This window comes from Chaetura pelagica, unplaced genomic scaffold (genome assembly GCF_000747805.2).
Source record: "Chaetura pelagica isolate M959 unplaced genomic scaffold, ChaPel_1.0 scaffold216, whole genome shotgun sequence".
Lineage (NCBI taxonomy): Eukaryota > Metazoa > Chordata > Aves > Apodiformes > Apodidae > Chaetura > Chaetura pelagica.
The window spans coordinates 3,985-5,675 of NW_009953597.1; the positions used below are offsets into that span (position 1 = coordinate 3,985).

The following is a 1,691-nucleotide window of genomic DNA, read 5'->3' on the forward strand; positions in this document are numbered from 1 at the left end:
GCTGAACTGCAAACACCAGAACCGGATACAAAACACTAAAAGCATACCAGTACAAAATCTAGAGCATACTAGTACCAAAGTACCATATAACTTTTAAGCCTTGATAGTTTCCACCATTTCCCAAGACTTTTTTCCAAAGTTACTATTCTCAAATAGTCAATATGTAAAGGGAATGGGGTAACATGCACATCACAGGTCTATGTAGTGAAACACATTATTTCTTTAGAAAAATGCATAGGCTTAGAAAGCTATACAGCTATACTTACATGTAATAGTTCTGAATGCATGTTATACAGATTCTTGGGTCATCTGAAATTAAAAATGTAAAATTATATAAATAATATTCAGAGATAAAACAAGAATGCTAAAAATAATTGTTGCTACAACCATATTTTATGGTAATGGTTCTTACATTAAAATGACTACAGCCATAACTAGAACATTGTTATCTCTGTTTACATTTTTTGGAGATAAACTCTTCCACAATCAGGTTGTGGCCTCTATTCTTGCAGTGACTTGTGACTTTGCAGGCCACAGCCTAAGGTATGTAGAAGGTGCTGAATGTTTAGGAAGTGCTATTCTGGAAAGCAGAACCTTCCCAGGAACTCAAGTTGGGCAAAATGAACCCTTAGAAGCAGACTTTAAGTTATCCAAATCTGTAGTTTCATTTGTTGCAGAGATAAACTGAAAGCATTTGACAGATAGAAAAGCAAGATTTTTGAAAACATGTAAGCATTCTTTTTAATCTTAAAAATCCTTAGCTAGGCAAACAACTTCCCTTATTTTGGGAAGGAGGCGGGGGGGGTCACAGCTTTTGAGTAAACTTTCTTATTAGAAAATTAATATTTGTGTTCAAAATTTTGTTTGCATGAACAGAAAAATTGTTCCACTCTTACAATGATGGATGTGGTTTTATGCTCACATAAAGAGAAGAATATTTTCTGTAACCTTCCATTATCACCTATTAGCTTTCTATTTCTTTTGCCTTCCTCACAGATCCCAAAGGGAGCAGAATGGAAGGAAACAGAACAACCTGGGCAAATGTATTTATAAACTGTTCTACTATGAAAAGCCTATAAATAAGGCCAAATTTTCACTGAGTCTGTTTGAACTACGTCTACAATAAATCACACTTTACACATGCAAACTTATTAGGCATACACTTGGTTTTGCAAGTAGTTCTACCAATTTATTTATGAGGTGTAAAGTTTTACCCAGAAATGTTGCAGATGTGTGAAAATATTCTCTTTACTGTTTAGAGCACAAACAGAAATAGCAATCACCTGATCTTGTGTTCTTTGCATTAGGTTTTACATTAAGACAGGAAATCCTCTTACAATATGAAAATATACTCTATGAAGTCTCCCTTTACTTATAGATTGTTATTTTATTTTATTTAATTTTTGTCCAGGGCCTCTTTTCGAATGAGTTCTGAAATACTGTTTCTGCATAAGGACACTTGCTGAGGTTTTTTCCCCCCTGCTAATTTGCATGTGTTTCTTTCCTTACAGTGTTTATAGAGCATTGTTAGGAGCCAGGCGTTGATATGTTGATAAATAAATGCATTTATACATTTTGAAAATTATTATGGTATAGGCATATACAGACCTTGTGTTTCATTGATGGAAAAAATACAGCGTGTGTCAAAGAGACGTTGTTAAAATTGCTGGAGCTGCTTGTGGGTTTAGTAA

At 34.1% G+C, this 1,691-nt stretch overlaps 1 protein-coding gene across 1 annotated transcript in view; it reads right to left on the minus strand.

Moving 5' to 3' along the window:
* Nucleotides 1-1,691, minus strand: part of PCSK5 (proprotein convertase subtilisin/kexin type 5) — a gene marked incomplete at its 3' end in the record, with an annotated part of 193,093 nt that overhangs the window by 1,987 nt on the left and 189,415 nt on the right. The window contains exon 26 of the mRNA XM_009999796.1: nucleotides 267-309. Within this exon, the coding sequence (XP_009998098.1) occupies nucleotides 267-309 (43 nt within the window). The remainder of the gene's footprint in view (nucleotides 1-266; nucleotides 310-1,691) is intronic.